The sequence below is a fragment of the Gasterosteus aculeatus genome, chromosome 21 (assembly GCF_964276395.1).
Source record: "Gasterosteus aculeatus chromosome 21, fGasAcu3.hap1.1, whole genome shotgun sequence".
Lineage (NCBI taxonomy): Eukaryota > Metazoa > Chordata > Actinopteri > Perciformes > Gasterosteidae > Gasterosteus > Gasterosteus aculeatus.
In genome coordinates, this window is record NC_135708.1 from 17194138 (window position 1) to 17217986 (window position 23849).

Genomic DNA, 23849 nt, shown 5'->3' on the forward strand with positions numbered 1-23849 from the left:
TGGGTGACTTTGAAAAACTCTCATAAAGAACTGTGTTGAATCAGATTACGTTACGAGTCTACATCCTCATGAATACGTTTAAGATGTTCTGCAAAGCATTTGCTTTCATTTCTCTCACGCTCAAATTTGGAGGTAAGTGAATCCTTTGAGGAGATGAAATTCATCTGTTGAATTTGTATCGGAGAGGAAATCAAATCTCAGGCTTGCCTGTGTAAGGACAAAAAAAAAAATCCCCCATGATTAAATACCATTAGGATATCTGCTGATGAATAAGTTAGGGAGTGAGATAACAAAAAGAAAGTTTGAGGAAATATTTTTAATTGCTACTTATTTAGTCACAGAGCACTTTCATTAGAAATAGAAGAACCAGAGCGGCGATCATAAACACCAGAGTCAGTGGTAGTAGATGTATTCCCCGGGCATCGTTTCCACGTCTGACTTTTCCACATTCTCTGTGATGCTGCTGACTGATGAAACCGCACAGGGTCCGTTCATCGGCGCACAGACCTGAAGGGACGGAGCCGAGGGAGAAGCAGCACCTCTTAGGAAATAATTATCTCCATCTCCCCCTCTTGTGATGTGCTCACCGACCGGAGGGACCGAGTCCCATTTAGTCACTTAAGCACGACGGGGCAAAGTGATCCGATCTGATCAAAGCGAGAAGACACGACACATCCTTCGCTTGATTGATCGTCTTTTTCTTTCTATCCAAACGTAAGACGAGAGCGAGTCACAACACCTAAAGAGACCATCGATTTTACATGTCAGAGTTAATTACTACTCTGTAGGAAGATGTATTGAGAAACGCAAATTAAACTTCTCAATCCACTGCATGTATTTCACAGAGAAAAGTCAAACAATTGAATACAAACGTGATCTCATAACCGCTCAAATGTATCTAACATTCATAGAAATGGATTTAATTGGCTGTGGGATCTGTAGGGACGTCTTACAGCTCATTAGCTGGAACCGTGTAGCTTCTGAGCCCCCAGCCCTCCATCTCCTCCCCACAAAGCCAAAAGCGAGCGTTGCTCGGCTCAGCGACACTTTGGTGAAGCCCGTCGGCCCACAGCGGAGTCAAGCAGGGCGGCTGTGATTCAAGAGGAGAGGAGAGGGAGGAGGGGGGGAGGGGAGGGGGGAAGAAGGGGAGGACCAGGTCTTCGCCGTGGTGCTTCGTCTCCATCCTGACAGCACACTCCCCACCCACTGGCGCCTCGCAGGGAGATGGTGGCCGCGGTGACGTCACATCGCAGGCTTTTGCAGCGGCGATGACGAGCGTTGAGCAGAAGTAAGGCGGGGATGAGAAGGCGGAGGACAGATATTTGGGACGGTGACGCTGGACTCCCAGTATGATTGCATTTTTGTTGTACTTTACCTGCATACCTGCATTTCTCAGAGGGTCATGCAGGAGGAAAGCAGCCCTACAGCTCGGCTCGGCCCACAGTGACACTCTACTCTTATTAAAGGGAAGTGAGCCTTGGCAAGAAAGATTTGAACGAGCCGAAGGAGGAAAAGTAGTCAATGAAAAGCCAAAGAAAATACATTTGTTACTTTGTATGCGTCAAAAGCCTCCAGTTACTTATGGCGCGTTTCATAAAGGGACGATTTGTGAGAAATATTCAAGGATGAGTGATGAATTTCATTGATTCGCCTTTCGTTTCTGTGGAAACACACACAATAACGAGACGTCCTTGGCGACTCCATCTCGCCAAAGGCTTTTCATAATGACGTTAAATCCTGACAGTTAAGTTGTTGGTCAATGTTTAGTACGAGTGTGCAACTTGGAAATGTAAAAGGATGAAATAGTGATTAACTCCTTTGTGACAATACTTATTTCGTATTCAACATGGAGCCGCAGCAGTGACATTTCTGCATCAAAAATGTAAATTTGGCATCGATACTTATACAATGTAGATACTAAGAAGATGTCAATCAGTTGTTAACTCCGTATGGTGAAGGCAGGTAAGTTGTTCCGTCTCTCTCGTAGACCCGAGGTTGGTCAAAGTTAGACTCAACTAAACTGAAGTGCCTTTAACCTGCATTCTTTCTGGTGGCCATTATGGGGCCAAAGAAATAAGTCTGATCGTATAAAAGTCCACGAGAAAATCCCTCTGCTTCTCCCTCGATTTACTACTCTCTAAATTACTCTCTGCAGCATGAAGTTCATTTAGTAAATGATGGTTTAGAGACGACGTCAGAGCTTCAGTAACGTGTTGTGTTTTAGTTAAAATTCTAGGAAATCTGTAAAGCACATTTGATTTTATATAAAAATTAAATATAAATACATCGACGGGTGCGTTGGAGAAACAAAGAGCCTGACAAGTTAATGTGTAAACGACCCTCTGGCTTCATTAGCTGTGATGTTTACTGTGCCTCTGTGGTCGTAACTCATCGTCGTCTGCTTTTAAGACAGCTCGTCCCTCCACGCCGCCACCACGCCGCCATCACGCCGCCACCACGCCATCACGCCGCCTCTCCTCTCTCTGGAGACTCATCAGAGGCCCGGTGGGTTGATGGCTGAGCTGAGGCTTCAATGTGTGACACAGGGAGAGAGTCTTTCAGGTGGAAACAGGGAACGTTCATGGACACATGATGCGACGCTTGGAGAACTCAAAAGTTCTGTATGTTCTGTCTTTCAAGAAGAATTGGATTTTTTTTTTTTATATATAAATCCAGTGCAAAACAGCAGTAAATGAGTAAAAAACAGAAATACTTTGATCATCCGTAAGACACATATTGTGCCAAAGAGTACTGAAATAAAATAAATAAAAGTGTTTATCTGAATGCAGTTTAAAACATAGCTGCACAGAAATGCTCTTTCATCTCCTCAAATGCATCATCAGCGCTGTGAAAAATGTATTAAAAAAAAAAGAAATCAAAGATCCCACATGCATGAGGAGTCGGATCAAAAGGAACCGGTCTCCAAGTGTTCCGGCACTGAAAGCGCGCTGAATCACTGACGTGTCAGCTGTTTGGCGGCCATCGGTCCCCCCGGGGCGGGGAGAGGGTCCTCCGGCGGCGCCGTTGGTCCGGCCACGGCCTCGGCTCCGGGGGCCTCGGCTCCGGGGGCCTCGGCTCCGTCGTCTGTCGGCGTCAGGGTGAAATAGCTCGTGTGCTGAAATTTGAGCACTTCGTTGCCCCAGCTGGTCCACCCGGGTTGAAGACTTCGGGCGAACAGCTCCAGGCACTCGGCTCCGCCTCCAACGTGGGGCTTCAACACCTCTGCAGGGAGACGGAAGAACGATTGGGATCGGCTCAACCCTCCATGGGGCAAATAACAGGCCGCCGTTGACCTGCTGTTCCCCTCCCACTCTGTGCGTGCACCGCGTCACGTTGGAATGTGAATTGCATGCAGACTGGAGACGACACTTATCCAGTATAATAATCAACCGGTTTGGCCTCCCGTGGGTTTGCTGTGTTTTACTGCCCTCTCCGGGTTAAAGCACGGGAAATGAATGACTAGATTTCGACTCGTCATCAACGACCTGCGTACTTTGTGTGTATCTGGGGGATTAAAAATTCTTTTCCTGAACATGCAGCAGCATTTCATGTAATTACTTCAAATGAATCGCCTTTTTTTTCCCCTCGGCTTCCCGCTGCATTTGCCCTGAAAAAGACACAAATTCAGGCTGTAAGATTAGTCCCCTGCTGCCTTTTCCTGCGGTGGCCCTTTGCTAGTTACTCTGTAATAGGCAGAGGGCGGCGCTGGTGAGGGTTCAGCACACCGTGTTCAACGTGGCGGTGACCTTGAGTCCAGAAGAAGAGACGATACTCCGGCCCACCTGACGGATACGTTTCACTCCCTCTGCCTCGGGCAACACTCAGGGAGTTAATGAGCCCGAATGCCTGATCCCCAAAACCGGTCCAACCTGCACAACGTGGAGTCCTGCCTCCCGCTCTCCCCTCCGCGGCACGTCAGAGAGACACGCGGGGGGGAAAAGGCCAAACATGCAGCTCTCCGGCTAATTCAACCTCAACCGGTGACTCAGCTCTCAAAGATGAACCGGGAATAAAAAAAAGGTCCAATTATCAAACTCTGAAATGGCAGAATGTATGAAACTTCTGCCCAGAGAGACTTCAAGCAATAAAGCATTAAACGTACATTGATTCGGATATTCCGCCTGACAGGCTAAATGGACGGATCTAATCTAAGATGCAATAGATGTTATGTTTGTTCTTTTAAGTCCTCTCACCCCGTTTAAGTAGTTTTCAATCAATAAAATCTCTAAGTTTGATTTTCAGCACACACGTTGTGTCCATCTGGAACGCGACGGCAGAGCCATGAAGGTTATCCGCCTGTCTGCTCTAATTACGTGTTTAAAGCAATAAATGACGAAATGGAAGTGTAGTGTGAAAAGAGCCACTTTAGTGGAGAATTACAACCAGTCTGCAGTCTGCCTTCAGCTCTACTGAGCTTTGGACAGTCTTATAAAACACAGCCCAGATTATTTCTGTACGAAAAAGGAGGAAACAGTCCAAGTATAATCGTCCACAATGCATACGACTCTTAATGCGCATTAGAAATAATATTGAGCTTGGTAGGGATTTCTAGAGGTTCAGGGAGCCCTAATTAACAAGAAGAACACACGACTTGTGCAGCGCAAACACTTTTTTTTTTTTTAATGCAGCTTGACCATCTGGCAAGGACGGGTTGTAGTGAAATGGTGTCCCGTATCTCTCCATAGCAACCAGAAATGCCAGTGATGGGAGCCCCATCTGAGAGGGGAGAAGTGGGTCAGGGTTTCTCAACACTGCAGACTCGTGGCTTCACACCATTGATGCCGCCCGCCGGTTCGGAAAGAATCGGATGTGCTCGACAAAGTGCTGCGGAATTACGGAGACCAGAGCTTAAGAGATAAAACCAAGAAAGCTCAGGTGGATTTATGCCACTCGTCTGGAGATATATTTGACATTTCTAGCAGTTGCATAATCGATTGCTGGAGAGAACAAAAGAAATGAATCCACCTTTCCCCGCGGTGTTGAATTATCTTGTCAAATAAATGAACTGTTCTGCTGTCATTGGAAGCTGTGCAGGAACTGGGTCGAGCCCCTTCTGATATTTCATGATACGCTGCAATTTACTATTATGACCCTCACGGATTCGAGCCACACCCAAACGGTCTCTCCCCTCTAACTGGAGGCCGATGCGACGGCGGATGATGGTATTCTAACAGTGTCCAGGCACTTGAGGTGGAGCCTTCTTGGTGCCTCTGCGCCTGCAAACACTGGCTGTGTTTTGCTCTCCATACTGCACAATAAATCACATCCCCCCCCCCTGAGAGGGAGGGACGTGACGTGGAGCCCGGCTTATTCATCGTGCCTGCATATTCATTGTCAAGGTTTCACATCGATTCCAAGCAGCGGAGGCCGTGTTGGAAGTCACGTCCTGCAGCACCCCAAATCAGTGCAGATGGGACCAGTTTGATTAATTCCGAGCAGCAGAAGTCGCCACTCGGACCAAGCAAACCCGTCCTTGGTCAAGGATTCTCCTCCTCCCGTTATTATAAAACCATGCACGTAAACGCCTTCTCTCCTCAAGTTAAACATTCAAAAAGTCTCTTATTTCGACTTGCATGACGCTAACAACAAAAAATGGATAATTTCTTACTTTAATGTGTCTATTTCTCATTGAATGTTATGTGCCTCTGACATATTGTACAATCAGAATTTTAACGGTCAGAGTAGCCGTGGTAGATGTTGGGCTGATCACTGAGGCAGCAAAGCAACACAACAACCTTTGAAAGTGCAGCATCGCCCTCTGGTGGTGCAGGAAAGCACAACACGTTCCTCTATTTACCCGAGAGACAGGGCTTCTGGGAGTGGAGGGCTGACGGGACGCTGACAATCAAACGCTGGTCCTCCACGGGAACCTCCGGCGTCCCCGGAGAGCTGAAAGCGGAGAGGCGAATACGCTGCGTTCAATGGTCGCGTCACAAACAGCAGGACAAGCGAAACCGAAAAAAAACTTCGGAAAACATCCGGCCACCTTGCGGCGTCACCTGCGGCGCAACGATATCGGCCCAGCACCAACACCTCATAGGGCTTCTTGTGATCGGAATCCAGTGGAAACACAAACTCTCCGGATGCGGTCACCTGAGAGGGGGGAGGAGGGGGAGGGTGAAACATCTGGAATCACAGCGGCACGTCATCTTTTCAGGAGTTTGCGCACCTTGACCCAGAACCACTGGGCCACAACTTCCAGCCCCCAGTGTGGATACAGCTCGTCCCGGACAAAACGCAGGTGGCTCGGCCGGTTCGTGACCCAGGTGACCACTAAGCAGTTCGGGGAGGCCAGTGTCGGTATCGGGAGGCGTTTCAGCTGGGACGAGGGCAAAGAGCTGTACCTTAGTGGAGAAAAAGAGATTTAAAATGTGAATCCTCGCTCTGATTCTGGGGTTTCCTGTTTCAGAGACTTTTTATTAAAAACACACACACTCCCAGTTACCTGCGGCTCCTTTTCACAGACTTGTTTTCCCACGGTGGATCCATGACTATTAAGTCAAATCGTCTTCCACCTGTGTGACAAAATAGGCAGAATTGGTGAAAACGAGTACAGAGTCATGCTGGAACTATCGACCGTAATTAATTCAGTGAGGGGTGGTTCAATTTATGCCTCGACCTTTTTTGGAAATCCTCGAGGAAAAGTAACAGAAATCACTAAAACTGGGAGACATTTCTTCAATTTATTCCCCGGTTGGCGGCGGCGTGCACTCACAGCGGACCAGGGGTCGTATCCTCGTGAAGTCGGACAGCAGGAAGGCGGCGTGCGGCGGTATCACATATTCCCCTCCCATCAGTGGGACCACTGCGGCCCACTGGGCCTCGTTCTCCGTCACCCGAGAGAACAGGTCGAGGTGAGACGTGCGGCCGCCTTCGGCGACCAGCGGCTGCGCGCTCTCGTCCCGCTGGTCGTCGTCGTCGTCCGCTGAGGGAAGCTCCTTGGCCATCTCACAGAGGGCGGCGAGGCCGCACTGCGGAGAGGGGAGAGGCTCTTTTGCCGCGTCCGGCGCGCCGGTCAGATGTCCCAGGGACCTGGCGGAAGCCACCAAGGACGTGGTTCCCTCGAGGACAACAGACCTGATCTGTGTTGGGGGAGAATTTTTGATCTCGGATCAGGGATCAGGGAAAACCTGTGACCTAAACCACTACAGGGTCGTGTTTCTACATCTGGAACCCATTTGTGCCATATCTTGTTTTTCTCTCTGCCTGTCTAATATGAAATATATGTATATATATATATATATATATATAAATATATATATATATATATATATATATATATATATATATATATATATATATATATAACTGGATCCCATTGAGGGAAGGTCAAGGGTGTTCTCCTACGACGTTGGTGTTTCATACTAAAATTCCTTTGTGCAGGGGGGTATTCTGACCAACACAAAGCTCTCTAAAGTGTATTAAAGCTCCTGCTCTCCCCAAGAAGCTTGGTCAGATCTTGCTGCTCCTCTGAGGGAGAAGAACTGTCCATTTTCAGCTGAATTGAGTCATTTAACTTCTGTCTGTACTTAGGGTTTGTGTTGATGATTTCTGTATTATGATTTTTCTATATTCTAGTTAGTAATAAATACTATCAAATTTCCACCATAATCTGCATCAGAGGACATTGTTATTCATTATTGTTTAGGAGGTCTAAGTTGGCAGGAATTGATTTTGCAGCACAAGTGATGAAAATAAAGTAAATTTACAGTACAGTCGTTAGAAGAGTCAACTTTATACTTCTACGCACAACTCTTTCTTAAGACGACATTCACCTAGGAGAGAAGTATTTAAACCTACCTTCTCATGGAAGGCCCGTGAATCAATCTCCCCCTGGTTGAGTTCACTGTGTTTTCGTTTCCTTTTCTGAAAGTCAAATTTGATCAAATAATTCATGATTTTCGTTTCATAAACAGCAGATATTTATTCATTCATTCATTTAATGATGTATTCAGCTAATTTCCAATATAAAAATAATTGAAATACAAATGCAACCAAAGGTGTCTCGGATTTCCAATATATAACTGGTAAATATGATTTCTTAAGAGAAAGACAAAAATGTGTTCCCTAATAAAACGTGTTTTGTTGTCAGTTTTTGCTCAAAGAGAACTGACACCCACTTGTTGTTGCATTACATTAATCTAACACTACTTCACGCTGCACAACTGACAAGTCTTTACCTTCGATGCTTTGTCTGTTTCATGCAACACGCCCGTGTTTCCTTCACCCACATCTGCCCTGGCGCTATGATGAGCCTTTAACATCTGGAAGCATTGCTTTTTGAAACGACCCGTCCAGTGAGACGTTCGGTTGTCTCCTCCCGTTCGGCGGCAGCGAGAATAACCCCGATCGACGAGCGCGTGCGCATCCAAAACCCAGCCCCGCGTGCCGCGAACTACTACGGACATCGTGTGATTACGTAAAAAGATTCCGCTTCTTCCCCTTTGCTGCGTGTAGTTTCGATTCTCCCGAAGTCAACACGCTTACGGTTTCGTTAACGCGGAAGCCGGACGTGTGCGCTTGTGTGTGTGTGTGTGTGTGTGTGTTTGTCCCTGACGGGCCACCGTAGAGACGGAAAGAGGGCGGGGTCCTTAAAGGGCCAGACCCGCTTTCCTCACCGCCGCGCGCCGCTGCACGGTCGGGATTTAATGTGCACAATTTGATGAGGAAATAACACCCGCAAAACACGGTTTACTCGGCGGTCGCCATGGCGGATCAAAGAAGAGTCACCGTGTACGACTGTCGCTCCGAAAACAAAGCGCGACCCCAGAGAGAAGTGCTGGAAACAAGCGGCCTGGACTTCAACCGCTTCCTGCGACTTCTGCTGCCGGTAACGTTCAGCGACCCGCAACACCCCGTCAACAGCGCGCACGGAACGATTGGGCGCACGTTCACTTTTCTCATATTTAGCCTTAAATGTGAATATACGGTCTCAATTAGCCCACTTGTCCAAGATACGAACTTCATTGCTTAACCTCAGAATACTTTTAACACCTACTGAAGAAAACTAAAACGCAAAATAAAGACTAAAAGACTAACATTGTAGCACTTAAATTGTACTTATAACGCCACTCATCTATAGCAAATTGTAAATTGGCTTATTTGAGGAAATTGCACTTTCTTGTTTCTTGTTCTTCTGACTTTGTACCCTATGGTTGAATGCACTTATTGTGCTTTGGATAAAAGCGTCAGCTAAATGACATGTAATGTAATGTACTAACATTTGAGATAACCCTCCAGTCTCCACCCGTATATATGTATGTAAATATGTAAATAAGTGTTTTCTCTCTAAACTCCTTCTATAATATCTAATAACTGGTCTATAATAACCGCACCGCGGTCTAAGTGTCCACAGAGACAATGTCAGTATGAAGGGATGCAGAAGAAGGCGGGCCTGGGACTCTCAGGGCCTCCGGGCGTTTCCGGGTGGGAAAGGCATCTTTGTAGGCTGCCAGGTGAGGGCGTCACCTGGGGCGAGCTGGCTGGAGAGGGTCCAAAGATGAGCTCCGCCAGGAGGCCGGAGATGGTTTGAGGGACCGGCCTCTGCAGGGTCTTCATCGGGCGTGATGTCAGAGCCGACGGCTGACTTCCCGCTCCAGCAGTGGTGTTCGGGTGATCCACAAGGACACCGCACAGTAATCCAGTTCAGAATAGATACGAAGCCACATACCTACACGGTGGAGAGGCCGAGAGTGGTTTCACTTTTGGTTACAGTTACTAAACCTTTCGAAGTTAATTTGGTTGTCAAAGTGTTTGACTGATCAATATTAGACTGATTGAGCTGCAGCATTGAACTGATTCTTAATTTTTTGACATTTCATCACAGAAATTCGCAATCCCGCCACATGAAAAATTTGTGCTGGCCACGACGGACCGAGTAATCCTGGATTTTCACAAATTTGGTGAGTAAATCGAAACGTTGGTTAACAAGTCCGCCGCGTGGATCCGCTGTAACCGGCTCCCGTCACACGTCTGTGCCCGCGTCAGTGTGCACGACAACGATCTAACTATTTTTTTTTTTATCGCTCCCCATCGAAGAGGACCTTCAGGACGGCAGCACCCTCCACCTGCTGCAACGGGAGGACCAGGCTCTGACGGCGGCGACGGAGGAGCACATCAACTTCACGCCTCACTACGACACGCTGATCAAGGGCGGCCTGTACGAGTACTACGCCAGCGAGGGCCAGAATCCATTGGGTGAGTTCTCCTGCGAGCTATTGCGCAATTGCCGAGGTGTCCGTGACGGAGAGACGGCGTGACGCTGTTTCCTGTTCTTTTGCCAGCGTACGCGCTGGCCGAGCTGATCGACAACTCTCTGTCGGCCACCGCCAAAAACCCGGGCGCGAGGACAGTGGAGATACGGATGGTTGGTTGTGCATTTGCATGTGATTTTATAAACATATTTCTTTTGTCCCCCACTCCCAGTGTGTGTGTTTGCTGTTCGTCTAAACCTGCCCTTCTGCCTCCGGCGTCCAGGTGTTCGATGGAGGGAAGCCTACGGTGATTGTCTTGGACAATGGTTGCGGGATGACCTTCACACAGCTCAAGAACTGGGCGGTGTACCGACTCTCCAAGTTCTCCAGGGACAAAGTCATAGTTGGAGGGTCGGTGTGCTGCGCTTTCTTTATCTTCTAGTTTCCGTTGTGCCACGATTTGCTTCTGAAGTTGTTTTTAGGGGTTTTTGAATGCATCATTTTCTTCATTCACGTCTGTTGTTTTTCCTTTTTTTCCCCCCCTGCAGTAAGCTGGAGGGGTACACGCGGCCCGATCCAGTCCGGCGTAGTCTCAACAGCGATATATCCTACTTCGGAGTTGGAGGAAAACAGGCCGTTTTCTTCATCGGAAACTCCACCAGGGTATGTTAAGGGTTCAACGTCCATTACCCCACTGATGAGGACCGTGGATTCTTCTTCTATCTTCATGTCTTGTTTCCTTCTTTTTTTTTTTTTTTTTAGATGATCACTAAACCTGTCGGCTCCCCAGATGTTCACGAGCTGATTCTGTCAAAAGAGGGATTCGAGAGTAGAGAGAAGGACAAAAGGGATATTTACTCCACGGTCATTAAGAACAGAAAGGTAGGAGGATCAGAAAGGGCTCAATTGCACCTTCGAAAAAAAACAAGGTTATGAAATTCCCGCTCAATCAAAAACACAATATGTGAGTGTGTTTGTGTGTGTCAACCATCTCGTCCTCCTCCTGCAGCCGGGGGACTATTCTCATGTGAAAGGGGACGACGAGCGCTGCCTCCGTGCCCTGATCGGCGAGGAGTTCGGGAAGAAGAGCTTCACAGCCGTGGTGATCACGGGCGTCTCACCGGAGCACGTCGCCTTCTTGAAGCGAGACTTTTACGTGTGGACCAGACAGCTGGCGTGCGTTCGCTCACCCGCAACACCCGAAATGCTTTCAAAAGTTCTAACGGGTTCAAAATTGTCTGCTTGAAAGGAAATCTGTTTTTGTTCCCATTTCAGCAACCTGTATCACTATTACATTCACGGAGTCAACGGGAAGGACACGAGCAGCTGCTCTGCAAAAGTGGATCACCTTCCTAAAATTGACATCCAGGTGAGGCTGATTTTATCACAGTGTGAACTTTGCCGTCTCAGCGGACTCCTTTTTCATTTATTCTTTTATTCACAGATCATTTTGCGCGAGAAGCCTCCCAAAAGTCCCTCCGTGCTGAACCTACGGGAAATCGACGACGACCGGCAGACGCTGTTCCTGAACGCCACCGTGGACACGTTTGAGTTCCACGCCGCCACCGAGAAGGACGGCGGCACAGTGGAGGGAGTCATCCGGTACCACCCCTTCCTCTACGACCGGGAGACTTACCCAGAAGACCCCGACGCTCCGCCCGGTATTCCAGTTTAGAACGTTCTTCGTGCTCTTTGAACTATGACGTGCGCGTGTGTGTCTGTGTAGTTTTTAACTGCATATCTCATGTTGGTCTGTTTTCTTTTTGGTTTGTCAGCCTTAGATGATGACGCTTCCGATTGGGAGAATGAGTCCGCTGCCTGGCAACAGGCACGCGCGAGGAAGCACATATTTGACTGTTTCTGGAATGGACGGCTTATTCCTTACACCAAATTGCAGGAGTAAATACAATTCTTTCCATTTTTAAGTTTAAACTAACAGGAAGTAGCTTAGTTGTACACTTAAGGGATGTGTGTTTATTGGTAATTAAGACGAGCAGCTGATCACCGATAATCACCTCCTGGCTGCAGCGCTACGCTCTCGACCAGGAAGCAACCTCAACAAAATTGCATTCAAGAAAAACCGCGGACTGTTTAATTAATTTCTCACACTTCGCTGAACAGGTTCGACTGGTGTGCTGCTAGTAAAGGACCAAAGGAGCTTGCCGAGTGTTACGGTCGCATTTCCGGAGTGCTTTTCAGTGACGACCGATTCGAAGTGAGCACAAACAAGCTCACCTTTATGGACCTGGAGGTGAAACTGAAGCAGAACAGCACCATCTTCACACGCATTGTTAACTCACAGGTGATCATATATCTTTCTTTTTAATGTTTTGACAAAATACAACATTTAAGCCTTTTTGTAGCAGCTGAATCAGATCTGGATATCCAACATATTTTTAAGATCGATCAGAGCCTAAAAAGCACCTTTGAATGTATCGAGCAGTCTAGTGGAGCAGGTCTGCTCCTCCTTCCTCAAGGTGCTTAAACGCGTTGAGTGTGAAAGCTCAGCGGCACATTTGCTCGACTGTAGCTTGATTTCAAAGGTTGAGAACACAACGTGCATCCTGTTCACATTTGGTGCCCCTTTTTCTCTGGTCTGTTCTCGCCCTCGTCCTTAGTTTTAGGGCCCAGGTCACCAGCTCCCATCGGTTTATGACCGGAGACATTCGCACTGTCCTTCCCCCACACAGCTGCGTGTGAGTAAATCAGAGGAAAGCAGGGCGGTGCCCCGAGTCTGGTGCAGTGGAATTTTTCCACCACGGCTTTTAATCTTATAAAACATTATGGCATCATTATAATGTACAAGACTACAAAAACAGTGCCCATGTTGCTCTGATGAGGCAAATCTGATGAATCGGCATCAGAACATCTGTCTTCCTACCGGTCAGAAACTGACATTTTAAAGCAGCTTTTGTTTCCATTTTAGAAAAAACAAATAGAACCTCCAATCTGTCGCTGAACCTTTTTGATTCATTTGTACGTCCTCAGAAACAGAGAGGCAAAATCCTCAAGGACTTCACGGAATGGTTGAAAAACTGCCACGAGAAGTGGGACAAGCAAGTGAAGTTCGAGCGCTTCAAGGAGACCATAGAGCGAAAGGAGTTGACCCCGAAGAAGATGCAGCACCCCTGGGCGACGTTCTCCTCCATCCAGTGGGACGGAAAAGAGTACAGAACCGGCCAACTGGTGAGCGTTTATTCATTTATTTATTTTCTTTTTTCGAGTGCATATTCCGGCTGTTGCGTTGATGCCCGCACGCGCGTCTTCACGCAGGTGAAGTCTCAGAAGACGGTGCCCATCGTGTACGGTCGCGTGGGCCGGTTTCTGCTGTACGGGGAACACAAGGGCAGCGTCTTCGCCACGGGGGGAGAGGTGGAAGTGCTTCTGGTAAGGAGGGAATCATCGTGAGGAGAGACGGGACTTTCTTCAGTTTCTGTCGCACGTCGGTTCTTTCTACTTTTTATGGAGGCCGATATTGATGATTTTAAAATGTTTCCAGGAACCCAAAGAGTTTTACAACACGGTGAAGACCATAGCCATTTCCAAGATCAACAAGACCGCCACTGATGAAGAGATCCAGAGCATCATTGACAACGACTCTGCCAAGTAAGCATCTATTTATTTATTATTTTATGGGTTTTACCATGTTTTTTTTTTTAAATGTATTCCAAGGAAGACCACCATAGGTACATTTTAAACTGCCTCAATTGAGTGTTGCAGAAACCCTTAAAACAAAAAAAGTGTTGTGTAGTTTATTCAGTACATACGTCAGTTTTTATATTTCATCATCAGCTGAAGTGACCGTTATTTATTTGTTTGTTGCAGGTTTCCGGAGCTCCTGGAAGTGGAATGGCCGAAGGGGAACCCCTGGCCACAGAATGCGTCTCGTGCAGCTGGGACTGAGTTTGGTAAACTGCGGCACGGCCTGCACCGTTGATCAAAGAGACCTGGTGGTGTTGAAAATATGTCCTCTCTCCCACACGTGTGATTTCAGGGCCAATACAAGTGAAAATTCTAAACAAGAAGGGAGAGTCGTTATCCCAGATGCCATCAGTGGGCCTGGGAAAAGGAAAAAAAATGTTTGTAGAGTTAAAAATCGTCCACCGCGGTAAGAGAATAGAATATGAAACCAGTTCAATATGATGAATCTTTCATGTCATGGCGAGATCACATCCTGAGATACGGTGATACACAAATTGCTTGTTTTGTTTGTCTTTCTTATGCAGGTCCTGCAAAAGAAGATCATAAAACGGTTCTCCACTCTGTTGCCCAACATTCCCCCAGTTGGAATTATGCGTTCAAGAAAACGGGTAGTGTGTTTTTGTTTATTATCTTCCGTCATCAATGTCGCAGTGGATTACAACCCGTTTCTATCACACGTCCTGCTGCCAGCGCTGAACCAGACGTGACACGCGGCCGGACATTCGTCACATCCCCGTTTCCCCCCCCCCCAAATTCTGATTACGCTCGAGTCTTGATGTCTTTGTACCTTTTTTTTTTTATTTTTTTATTTTTTTTTTTATGCTCACATTCAACTATGTTGGGCAATCGTGGGAGGCCACAAGGCCTCATTCCAGACATACTCCCGATAAGCCTCACAGGCCGCCGAGGAGATTGTGAGACGAATAAATCTACTGGGAGAGAGAAAACAAGCCGAGTGCCTCTTCTGTCTGAGCCGAGCAGAACTGTCAGGGGGGATAATTAATACCTCTTATGAAACTAAATGCACTTTGGCAGCAGTGTTTTCATAACTGCACGTCCTTTTGTTTGCCTGTCAAAAATGATCCACTGGGGTTAAGACACCGGGGGTGTATTCCTTCATCGTCTGCATACACACCCGTCCTGCTAAACTTGGGGACCTGTCTGATGTGTGTTTGTAAATCTTCACTGTGCACGATGAAAAAAAGTCAGACCTTCTTCCTGTCTGCCACATCTATGGCTCATGTTAGATGTTTCTATATATTATAAACTACGCAAACATCTCATCTTCTGCAGCAAATCTGACCAACCCGGGGAACTATACTTTGTCCCTAAACACGAAGATAAGCGAAAGCAACGCCTACGTCTTTGGAGGCAGACAGCTTCCGAGCTTCAAGCTGACGTTCACCATCGTTGGTAAGGAGAGACTTTAACCGTCGGACCGGTCATCACTGGGGCAGAAGCGATTCCCACACTGTGCACTCTCCTCCTCAGCGGGCACGCCGGAGAGCTTTGTCGTCAGCCCTGTGAGCACCCCGCCCCACGTGGGAGTCCCATTCAACATTTCCCTGTTTATAAAAGATGCTCATGACAACGCAGCGGTGGCGCCTCCTGATCTCAGACCTGTACTCAAATGCAGGTGGGTCACTGTCGCTTTCAATGGACCCTTCTTTTCATGTTCATTTGATCTAACACACAGCAGTCCATGCAGCTGATTTAAAAGCCTGTATATATGTATGTATCATTGGCTCATAGATCCTACCATGTTTTAATTTGACAGATACGGGGTAGGAGAGCGCTCCCCCCCGTACCCCCCCTCCTTTAACGTTATTATTATTATTATTATTATTATTATTATTATTATTTAATTAGGGACCTGGAGCTGAGTTACGAGGCCGTGAGCAACCTTGGGACCACGTTCACCATCAGAAGTGTCAAAGCAAAAGGAAAAGTGCTGAATTGCCAGAAATCAAAGGTTAGAAAATCTATTTAATACAGAGAAATAAACACGTTGAAGGAGTATGGAGTGCAAACTTAAAAAAAAAAAAGATTGGGCCACAAATGTTTATCCTTCAGCCGTTTCTTTGCAGATGTATGACCTGAACGTCACGCTGCCTGGCCTGAAGACGGACACGCAGACGGTCCAGATCTGTCTTCTTCCTGGTAGGACTGCAAGTATTTTATTTGTTTAGAACATTTTAATAACCTTGCAATAACTCAAATTCACATGCAACAAGAGGGGTCGTTTTCACGGTCCTGTTTACATGAATCCCGTAAACCTTTTTTCAATTCCACCTCATACTGTTTTATATCGTTATATAATAAAGTATTGGAGCTCTTAACTTCTTTAAATTGACACTCTTTTCAGGTAATCCACATTCCCTCCACGTGACGCCAGAAGACGAACCGATCGCGTTGGAGAACGGAAACACCGTCACGTTCACCGCCGAAGTCCACGATGAGGCCGGAAACATCACCGCTCAGGCCAAACAGATCGTTTCCTGCCAGGTACCGTTTGGCTGGTGTGGAAGGAAAAAATTATTCTATCGGCTGTGGAGTCTTTTAGAACTAAAACAGAAAATTCAATTGCACTCCTGCGAGAAGAAGCACACAAAACCGTTTTGATTAACGCAGAGGGTTCTGTGTGCTTGGTTGGACTCATTAACTCACCTGTTCTACCTTCTTTTTATATTTGAACATAAAATCAGGTTAAGGGGTTTCCGCCGGTGACGGCCGACTGCAGCGCCTCGGGAACTGGACAGCTTGTGACGAAGCCCATCAACCTGCAAATAACCAACGGGGAGCCGCAGAACCTCACCGTTGAGTTTGAGATGCCTGTGAGTAAAGAGAACGAGCGAGCGCTTTGCTTCGCTGTAACTGTGGTGGAGGTTTGACCGAATGAAGAGTTTTGTGCAGAAGGATCGAACGCAACAGTTTATCAAGCAACAGCCCCGGGGTCGGTAGCGAGGGCATCCTTACCGGGGTTTAGCAAAAAGACAATTAATCAATACCGACATGCACGGCATTGTTAGGTCGTGTCTCATCTTACTTAGAGGGGCTTTCAGTCTATTGGGATTTTACGAATATGTAGTGTGACCACGTTTCATTATGTCCACATGATAGTTTTTGATTGTGTATGTGACTGCTCCACCTCCCCCTGCAGAAGAGCAAGTGGAAGGTCCCGTTGGTCCTGAGGAAGCTGAAGGTGGTGCCCAGCACCAGAGTCTCCCGCATGGAGCTCTGCGGCGATGACAATTTGGTGCTGAGAAACGGCGAGAAGATAGAGTGGCTGGCCGGGGGCTCGCTAGAGAACCTCTTCTACAAGCTGTATGACGAGGCGGGTCGACTGGTCCCTCCCACCGAGGAGATCGCCCGCAGGATCAAGGTGTGTCCGGTCTCTGATGCCATTGCATTTGAGCGCGCTGCGTCTCATTTCTGACTTCTCTTCGGTCACTGCGACTGTGTTGAAGGTCAACTGGACGGGAGACGTCAACGTTACAGACCTGGCCCTGGGGAAGCTGCCTGTCTTACAGGTGCCCACGCAGGTGCAGCCGCCGATCTTCTACCTGGTGTCCTACCAGGACCAGAATGTCTCCGTCTCCTTCAACATAGTGTAAGCCGCGTACCCGACTCAAAGCTTTGATTCAGTGTGGCTGCGTTTGAACAACTCCTCTAACAGCTTCAGCTTCATATTTAACGGATAGAGTGGTGTTCGTTGTCTCCCCCAACTCTCTGCGAGAAAGCAGCAAATAAGTCTTTGTTTGTTTTTTTGTACCCATCCTCTCTTTTTGTTTGTAGGCCTCGTCCGGATGAAGCAACTAAACTCAAAGCAACTCCGCTACACAACACAGTGAAGCTGGGTGAAATCCTCCCTGGAAACATCAGTTAGTTTCATCCTGAACCCGCTGAGATCTCATTTTTGAGGATCTGGCTGCAGACTGGATAACACACACGTTTTTCCCTCTGCAGGCTTGGAGCTTCTGGACCAGTATGATAATTCCACATTGACATTTAGCTCCACCTGTAAGGATCACATCACTGTGGAAGCGGACGGTCTGGACAAATCGGCCATCGACTTTGTTTGGCAGGTGGGAAAAGAGACGCACAAACGTAATTCAGAGAAACTAAAAACTAAATTATTCCTTTAGACTGTGTCAACAATAGTTTTTTACGTCAGTAAAGGATCTGACTACTTCTTCCTCAAAGCGTGTAAATGTTCTGAAACTAACGGCCGACGCGTTCTGCAATCAGGAGAGCAGCGGTTCTGTTCTGGTGACGGGGGTGCAGTTCCTTTCGGGGCCTCTCGGCCCCAGAGAGTTGTGCTTCACCTACGGGAGCTTCGAGGAGCGCGTCCATGTGAAAGTGACCGCCGGAGTCCCCGCGCTGCTCAAACTCACCAGCGGGCCAGAGATGGTAAGAAAGAAGCTGATTCCAACCATGTCAAAAGTTTCAACAAAGACTTTTCATCTCTTCTTTTATTTTCATTCTTTCACTCAAGCCTTTGCAGGTGCTGAACGGCCACGGCATCGCCACGCCCTTCGTCGTCCAAGTGTGTGACGAGTGGGGGAACCCGACCACGGACCAGAGGGTCGTGGTGAGAGTGAACTCTTCCCCCCCGACGCTGAAGGTAAGCGAGCCGCTCGCCGCTTTTCACACGGCTCAAAAGGAACCGTCCGGGTGGATAACGATTGTTTTTGCCTTAGGTGACGACGGCTGTTATTTCACAACCGGTGAGCGCGGAGGGAAAAGCCTCTTTCCCCGTGAGCGGCGTGAGCGGACCAAAGTGAGTGTCGCTTCATGAAACTGACGTGCATGAAGGGGGGAATCCTTCTGTCGTCGTAATGCAGCTAAAGAAACTGACGGGAGTTACCCTGTTGTTCCACCAGGGGGTGCTATAAGCTGGTGTTCGAGGGCTCCCTGAACCAGAAACCCATCCCTGGTTTCACCGTGAATCTCACCGTCATACCGGATCCCAACAAACCCGTCAGCCTGTCGGTGGAGTACAACACCGCCGCCGTGTTTCCTGCCGGAGGCCGCTTCCCTGGTCTGCCTCCCATTCAAATCTTTATGGAGCTCTTATTTCCCTGCATGCAAAAAATATATGATAATATATGTGTGTGTGTGTGTGTGTTCAGTGTTCTCTGTGACCGTGGTGTCCGATGAGGGCTGCCCGATGGCGACTTTTAACCCCGCTGCTGCGTCCATGCGTCTGTGGAAGGAGGCGCCGCCGCAAAACACTTCTCCGCAACCGGAGGTGACTTCAAGACGTTGGAGCTGTCACAGATTTCTTTCTATTTTTCTTTAGCTGCGTTTCTTCTGAACCGCTTCTTCTCTTTCGTAGGTCACTGAGCTGAAGTGTTGTAAACCACTGGGCGACGAAAAGAAGGACCGCTTCCACTTCAGGTAAAGCGCCTTTGGCGTCCCGTCTGAGTGGCTGCAGGATGTTCGACAACTCAATTTAGCCTCCGGGGAGCCAAGAGATGTGGGAATGGACTTGTGGGAAAAGAGTCTGCAGATTGCTCCACAGTAAAGTAGCTAGTTTACACTCAAATAACAGTTCATGTTTCCGGTAATAAAAGGATGAGACCGTAAATATTTAGTCTTGGCTTAGCAAGCCCCAGAAACGTGGGAAACAGTTTTCCTTTGTTCAACTATTCCTTTAAGAAATGTAAATGTGTTTTTGTTTTCTTTCACTGCAGAGATAAACCGATCCCAAAACAAGTTGGAAAGTACACCATCCAGTTCTCTCTAAAAATAGACGATGGAAAACTCCTGTCCAGTAATCAGGTTGGTTGACTCTAGAAATCCCATCCAGCAGTAGAAGGTCAGGGTCATCACGCCAGCAGTGTCTCCCGCCTCCTAGATCTCCATAGACGTGGTGGCCAATCAACCCGTCAGGCTGGCACCCGACCCCCCGCCACCCACCCGATTTGTTTCCGACAGCAAGGTCATTGCCCACCGAACCTTGGTGGAGAATATGACCCTGAGGATAATGGTGAGCGGACAACCGGTTCACTTTTAAAGCCGTCGCCCAGCAGCTGGTTAACGGAGCTGCTTTGACTGATTCCAGGACGAGCACGGAAACGCGGCGGGGCGGGACCTGGGCGGGACGGTGGTCGTCTCCATAGAGAAGCTTGGTGGAGGCGGCAGTGGCAGCAGCGGCCAGTCCGTCCCTCTGTTCGAGGGCCAAAGGAACAGCTTGACGACGAGCTTGGTGGAAGGCAAGGCCCACTTCACCGTGAGTCGCCGGACGCCGCTTTTCTATCCCGACGGGGCGCGACGGGGCGCGCTGAACGCGTGATGATGGTGTGATTCTTGTTGTGCACAGAGGCTGGTCCTCATGGAGAACAGCCCCGGGGAGGACGGAAGTGACTACTTGCTGCTCTTCAGACCAGAAGGGCCGATGGTTCCCACGACCCTCGACCCTTTTCCGCTGCTCTTCCACTTTTACAAAGGTGGGGCGTGAGATCTCTGTCAGGCTTCACGTGTGAACATCATTGTAGCTTTAATGTGACGTGAAAGCAACGTTTGACCTTTTCATTCCCTGATTCAGCGTTATCTGTGCAGAGAGTTTTGGTTTCAAGATGCATCTCTTTGTCTCCTATTAGTGAGATATTACCTCAATGTCTCACTGGTTAAACATTTTTGTTAAGACTTCAAATTGTTGTGTTTCAATATGCAAATGAGGCTTCACTTCACAAGGATTTTACAAAGTTGTTTCTCTTTTTCAAAAAAATGGGTTCAACTCAACACTGTCACAAAATAAGTCAGACAATAAATTACCAAAAGTTTGTCTTTTTATTGTCTTTTTTTTCGGACTTAGATGCTGAGAACCAACAGAAAATGTTTGAGCTGACCAAGAAGAAAAACACGCTGACGACTTCTATCGAAGCGCTCAGGGAAAACTTCACCACATCAACTGAACTCCTTGCTGCGCTGACCTGTAAGATCTCCTCTTTTCTTTTGTCCAAACAAGCAGAATTGTGTTGTTGTTAACTCAAGAATGTTGTTTAAAATGTTAACTAATTGCAAATACTTCTATCATAGCTCAATGTCTGAATGAAAGTGAAAAAGAGTCTGTCATTCGAAAAGAGCTGATCAAGAGGAAGTTGGAAAGTGGCCAAACTGTACGTGTAGGATGTTCTCAATAAATAGATACATACATTTCTAAATACATGGGTGTGTTCTGGAGGTGACATTTACATATTTGTTATTCTTCGTAGATCCCAGAAATTGAAGAACTCCTAACCAGAAAGCGATCTGAATTGGACCAGATCCTCCGATCACACAGAGTTTGCTCCATTCCCGACCAATTCAGAGGGCAGCAGGATGTTTTGGGAGCGGTAATGTTGGCCGAGGGCCTGGAAAACCCTCGGTGTAATTTGACTGAAGGACGACCTCCATACAGATGTGTGCGAGTTTCAGAGAAGCTTTGCCTGTTCCGCTATAACGGTTTGTTTCTATTTCTTACCTTCTGAATGCAGGTCGGCCACTTGGCCTTAGTGCAGGACGCCGACGCCGCGCGGGTGATCTCCTGGCAAATCAGGGGCGACATGGATTGCGTCCTCACCAAGACGCTGGCGGCCGCGCAGAGGATCTACAAGGACACCAAAGGCCAGCAGCAGGTCATGTCCCTGGAGACTATGTTTGTGCGAGACGACAACAGGTAATTAAGATGGATCCCTTTTATTAAACGACGCCTTCTTCAACAGCTGTATGTCTCTATTTTCTTTCATTTCCGTATTGGTGCCTGAGTTGCTTTCCTGCGCGCGCTTGATTATAGTTTTTTATTTCTTAAGCAGGCTCCTGCTGCCAGCCTTCCAACAATAGTAATTTAAAGATCTTGTGGCACCTCCATGTTGAACAAACTAGTGAGAAAGAATGTGCCGAAAGGTGAACAGTGACCCCCTCTCTGACAATAAAGTACAATTACTCTATAGATGACAAAATAATAAAATGGTCATAAATGTATTTGAAGTTACGTCCCCTTTTCATTCATCATATTTAGCCAGTTTTGACATAAATGAATAGTGTTGTGTTGCTCTAGTTAACTGGGCTCTGGGAAGCTGTGACGGTTTGTGTGTGTTTCAATTTCTCTTATTACATTGTTTTTCTGGGGGGTTTTTGTTTGTTTTTTAACAGCTGACTGCTGAAATTTTTCTTTTTTATAACATTTGCATTTGTTGCAGACCGTTGCCACACATAAGAAATGGCCGTGCGCTCTTTGACCCCCCCGGGAACCCGGTCTACGCCATCGACCTCCTGCATTTCTCAAGCGACCCGCAGAGCTGTCGAACCGGTGAGCCGCCTCACACGGGTTGCCCCCGCTTAGCTTAGCATGTTCTAGCCGTTGTGCTTGCCAGTTTATATTTGCCGTAGTGCAGAAGCCCTGTGTGTGTGTGGGGAGGGGGGGGGGGGGGGCTTTCAGAGGGTTCCCAGGTCTTTTTGTTTGTATGTTGGGGTATTTCCTACTACTGAGTTCCGGGTAAATGGTTCCATCTGGGAAACAGCGTCACGGGGGGGGGGGGAGCTGAAAATGATTATTTTTTTGCTCAAATTGAACAGAAATGTATCAGAAACTCCTCAGTCTCCAACAATCTCCTTTCTGTGCCGGTTCTTCCGTCGTACCGACATAAAATAATGCCTGTTGTTTTTTTCTTTCTTCGAATGCCTCTCCGTGCTTTCAGCTTTTAAAAGCATCCTGGGGAACACCATTCTGATGGACGACCTGAACTCGGCAAACCACTACCGGAAGGCGGTGGGTGATGAGCGCCGGCGCGGCGTGACCTTTCTGACCGGCGGCCCTATTTCTTTCCTCCTCACAAAGTGCCGTTTCTTGCAGGTGGTACAGCACAAGATGCCGTGTCCCACCATCCTGACCCGGCAGGGCGACAGGATCAGTGGCAACGGCAAGTTCGGAGGCGCGCAGAACAGAGCCCCACCGATGCACACGTTAAAAGTGTTCGGAGCCCCCCTCCCTCCGCATCACGCGGCTTTAAAGGAGCACATAGGTGACGTCACTCACGTGTCTGCGCTTTGCCTTTTGTGACCCTGCTCGGTCAGTCAGATTGCGCTTGAACGTCTCTCGTTGTTCTGGACAGAGCTGCTGAGCCAGCACCGGTCCGCTCTGGAGAAGAAGCAAGAGGCCGCGAAGGAACGAGGGGCTCACTTGAAGATGATGCAGTCTCCTGAAAGTCTGAAACAGCGTAAACAAATGGAGGAGATGATAACGCAGCTGGAGGAGAACGAGAGAGAGCTCGGTATGTTTCAGGTGGAAAGGACAGAGAGGTCCTTTTCAAACATACATATATGTTGTTTTCATTCTGTTGCATTCTGCTTCCAGCGTCGACCCCAGTAAGAGCAGTGAAACGGGGCCTTGAGAGGGCCCAGCTATCCGGCATCGCGGGAAAGAGATTCAAGTAGAGGTCGCGACATGGACCGATCCAACCGATCTCTTCTTCTAGAGTTTTATTTGTATATCTTTTAATGATTTTATAATAATCCATCCATCCAACCATTATTTTTGTAGATGTGAATCAGAGGACAGTGGATGTTGATGTTTACCTGTTTTACCATAAATGCTGAAATTAATTGTTACAAACTTGTTGCTGTAAACATTCTTTGGAGCGCAGACTTTCATACTGGTGCTTAAGTCGCATATTTCGCGCATGAGTTTGCGTATTGGAGCGAGCTGCACACATTGGATATTTTAAAAGGCGCACGACAGAAGCACGCCCGTGTTGTTTACGAGCCGACCCTCCTCCTCTGGGGCCGGATAGTTTTGGGGGTTTACTTGGCAGATGTGGATGGAATGATTAATTTCAAAGAACTGCTTTATTCTCTATAAAAAAAAACCACATTTTTCTAAGATCTGCTTTTGCCTTTGTCATTATTTCTATCCAACAATAACGTCAGCAGCCTACAAAACTTTAAACTGAAATGATGTCCTATTTTGAG

General features: G+C 47.6%; 2 protein-coding genes across 4 annotated transcripts; one reads left to right on the forward strand and one right to left on the reverse strand.

Moving 5' to 3' along the window:
• Nucleotides 1-301: 301 nt before the first annotated feature.
• Nucleotides 302-8554, reverse strand: mettl4 (methyltransferase 4, N6-adenosine). Its single transcript, XM_040167899.2, has 8 exons — nucleotides 8181-8554; nucleotides 7801-7866; nucleotides 6716-7082; nucleotides 6446-6515; nucleotides 6170-6344; nucleotides 5987-6093; nucleotides 5798-5889; nucleotides 302-3222 (listed from the first exon to the last, which is right to left on the reverse strand). Exons 1-8 carry the CDS (start codon nucleotides 8406-8408, stop codon nucleotides 2954-2956), a joined length of 1374 nt encoding a protein of 457 aa, XP_040023833.2. The 5' UTR covers nucleotides 8409-8554; the 3' UTR covers nucleotides 302-2953.
• smchd1 (structural maintenance of chromosomes flexible hinge domain containing 1) lies at nucleotides 8525-23760 on the forward strand. Of its 3 annotated transcripts, XM_040167890.2 has the most exons (47): nucleotides 8525-8830; nucleotides 9827-9902; nucleotides 10039-10197; nucleotides 10284-10366; nucleotides 10477-10604; nucleotides 10742-10856; nucleotides 10956-11075; nucleotides 11203-11369; nucleotides 11469-11562; nucleotides 11638-11854; nucleotides 11969-12092; nucleotides 12315-12495; nucleotides 13182-13379; nucleotides 13467-13580; nucleotides 13693-13799; nucleotides 14019-14101; nucleotides 14188-14301; nucleotides 14420-14503; nucleotides 15189-15308; nucleotides 15387-15531; nucleotides 15765-15867; nucleotides 15983-16055; nucleotides 16261-16400; nucleotides 16601-16729; nucleotides 17056-17277; nucleotides 17363-17505; nucleotides 17691-17776; nucleotides 17862-17980; nucleotides 18144-18305; nucleotides 18391-18519; nucleotides 18596-18675; nucleotides 18779-18936; nucleotides 19028-19146; nucleotides 19234-19295; nucleotides 19592-19679; nucleotides 19756-19887; nucleotides 19963-20130; nucleotides 20221-20347; nucleotides 20716-20835; nucleotides 20940-21019; nucleotides 21116-21235; nucleotides 21377-21558; nucleotides 22082-22191; nucleotides 22580-22650; nucleotides 22735-22903; nucleotides 22994-23152; nucleotides 23236-23760. In XM_040167890.2, exons 1-47 carry the CDS (start codon nucleotides 8708-8710, stop codon nucleotides 23313-23315), a joined length of 5883 nt encoding a protein of 1960 aa, XP_040023824.2. In that variant the 5' UTR covers nucleotides 8525-8707; the 3' UTR covers nucleotides 23316-23760. The 3 variants fall into 3 exon arrangements, 2 of the variants coding, with proteins under 2 accessions (XP_040023824.2, XP_077952103.1); XR_013454105.1 differs by lacking the exon at nucleotides 20940-21019; XM_078095977.1 differs by lacking the exons at nucleotides 8525-8830; nucleotides 10284-10366 and having other exon boundaries at nucleotides 9760-9902; nucleotides 10426-10604.
• Nucleotides 23761-23849: the final 89 nt, after the last annotated feature.